The 2,087-nt window shown below is 41.3% G+C and overlaps 1 protein-coding gene across 1 annotated transcript; it reads left to right on the top strand.

The window, feature by feature from the left end:
- Window positions 1–467: 467 nt before the first annotated feature.
- Window positions 468–2,087, top strand: LOC131874832 (uncharacterized). The gene is made up of 2 exons (XM_059218752.1): window positions 468–1,140; window positions 1,534–2,087. The coding sequence occupies exons 1-2, from the start codon at window positions 468–470 to the stop codon at window positions 2,085–2,087; spliced, it is 1,227 nt and encodes a 408-aa protein (XP_059074735.1).

The raw sequence follows: 2,087 nt of genomic DNA, 5'->3' as shown, positions 1-2,087 counted from the left end.
ATACTTAATTTTAATAAACAATAACCACACTAAATAACCTAAATAATTATTAATACTATATTATTAAAATTAGAATTATAATTAATATTTCATAATTAAATATCATTTTCTTCAAATAAAATAGTTATAATTTATAAGACACAAATATAATTAAAATAATATAATTTTCAACTAACAATACTGCAAAATTATAATAAATAATTAGCACAAATATACACTAGCCCTACGTTCTTAAAGATTTTTTTAAAATAAAATAATAAATCCTCTATTACTATATGGTCGGCCAATCCTACCCAACCCAACTGGTGTCCTATGATATCATATAAAGCCCAGTGGAGAATGCTTTAACAAACCAAACCAGGTAACACGCTTACAGGAGCAACAGATTGTTTATTTTACAAAACCCTAGGGTCCAAGGATTCAGTTTTCAATTTTAATCCTTTTTCGGCATTACTTGAACTTTAGCCATGGCGAACAGAGGATTCGAATTCCCCGTATCAGTCGCTGCGGCTGATACACCTACGCCTCTCCCCGGCGTCACTGCGACTTACGCCCCTGGTACCCCCTTCATCGCCAATGCGGGTTACGCGCCTACGCCTTTCTTTGGTGCCACTGCGTCTTACGCGCCTGCACCATCCTTCCCCCGCATTGCGAGTTACGCGCCTACGCCTCTCTTCGGCGGCGCTACGGCTTACCCGTCTACGGCTCTCTTCGACGCCCCTGCGGTTTGTCCACCTACGCCATTCTTTGCAATCCCTTCGCAATCTTCTGCTCTGGATGTGGATCTGTCTTTCCGCACTCCGGGCATAGCATTTACTCCACCCACGCCTTCCAACACTCAGGTGGGAAATCCGCCCACTTCCTCAGCAACTCAATCCTCCTCTGTATCGCAACCATCAAATGCGTTTCGAACTGTTGCTTCGTCTTCATCAACCACCAGTGCACCTACAATTACAATTCCTTTATCTGGTGAAGGGACTGCACTAGCACAGACCACTACTTCTGCTGCTGTAACCGTACCAACATCTGGGATGTCATTTTCATCAGGACCAACTTCCACTACCAATTCCGCTGCATATCCCCGTTTTACCTTATCGTCTTCAGAGGCATCTGCAACAAGAACTGCATCTTCAGTAACTGGTAAGTCTCTCTTTCGTAGTTACTGCATTATGGTTTGCCATTTACTGTTTGATAATTAAATTTTCTAGGTTATGGTCAACCTTAAAGGTTTCTTAGTTTTCGGAATGTTGGCAGAGATTATAGGCTGCCTTGAAATGTTCTTTTCTTTTCCTTTCAAATATCTCAGGCAGGATTAGATCACATTTTTTAAGAATTCTAAATGTCACAACTGCTGAATTAACCTGATAGTCATTACACCACAGTCAGACCTGTTAATAATCACATAAATCAAATATGTTTTTGCGCGCGCTGAGTTTTCATAAACATAGATGAGTATGTGTTTAGAAAATAGTTAGAGCTTCTTGTGATTCGAGATACATGGAACTAACATTTTTTGGTTTTTGTGTTTCGCAGCTAACACTCGAGAGTGCGATAGGGCCATGGAAAAAATATATGCTGCTATGGTAGAGATGGATCAACTTTATGAGAGATTAGCAAGGGCAGAGTTTGTGAGAGGTGTGGCCCTAACTGAGAGAGACCAAGCTCAAGCAGAACGGAATAGTCTGCAGATCCAACCTGATCAGGCCCGAGAGAGGGAGAGACAAATGCAGATAGAGCTGCAACAACTATATGCTACGAATTATGCGCTCAAATTAGAGCGAGATCGTGTGCAACAACTATTTGCCGAGAAAAATGCACTCAAAGTAGAGCAACATCCTGTGCAACAACTATGTGCTAAGATAGATGCACTCAAAGTAGAGCAAAATCGTGTGCTAGGAGAGCTCGAGACAATTCATCAGATAGAGATGCAACAACTATGTGCTAAGATAGATGGACTCAAAGAAGAGCAAGATCGTATGCAGCAACTATGTGCTAAGATAGATGGACTCGAAACAGGCCAAGATCGTTTGCGAGGAGAGCTCGAGACACTTCGTCAGATGAGAGTATCAGATATACAAGTACCGTAG

The sequence above is a fragment of the Cryptomeria japonica genome, chromosome 4 (genome assembly GCF_030272615.1).
Source record: "Cryptomeria japonica chromosome 4, Sugi_1.0, whole genome shotgun sequence".
Lineage (NCBI taxonomy): Eukaryota > Viridiplantae > Streptophyta > Pinopsida > Cupressales > Cupressaceae > Cryptomeria > Cryptomeria japonica.
Note: the sequence above shows the minus strand (reverse complement) of the source record. Positions and strands in the feature narration are given on the sequence as shown.

Coding starts and splice junctions, on each gene's coding strand:
- LOC131874832 (XM_059218752.1), top strand. CDS start 468: ATGGCGAACAGAGGATTCGAATTCCCCGTATCAGTCGCTGCGGCTGAT. Junction 1,141..1,533: donor AACTGCATCTTCAGTAACTG/GTAAGTCTCTCT, acceptor TGTGTTTCGCAG/CTAACACTCGAGAGTGCGAT.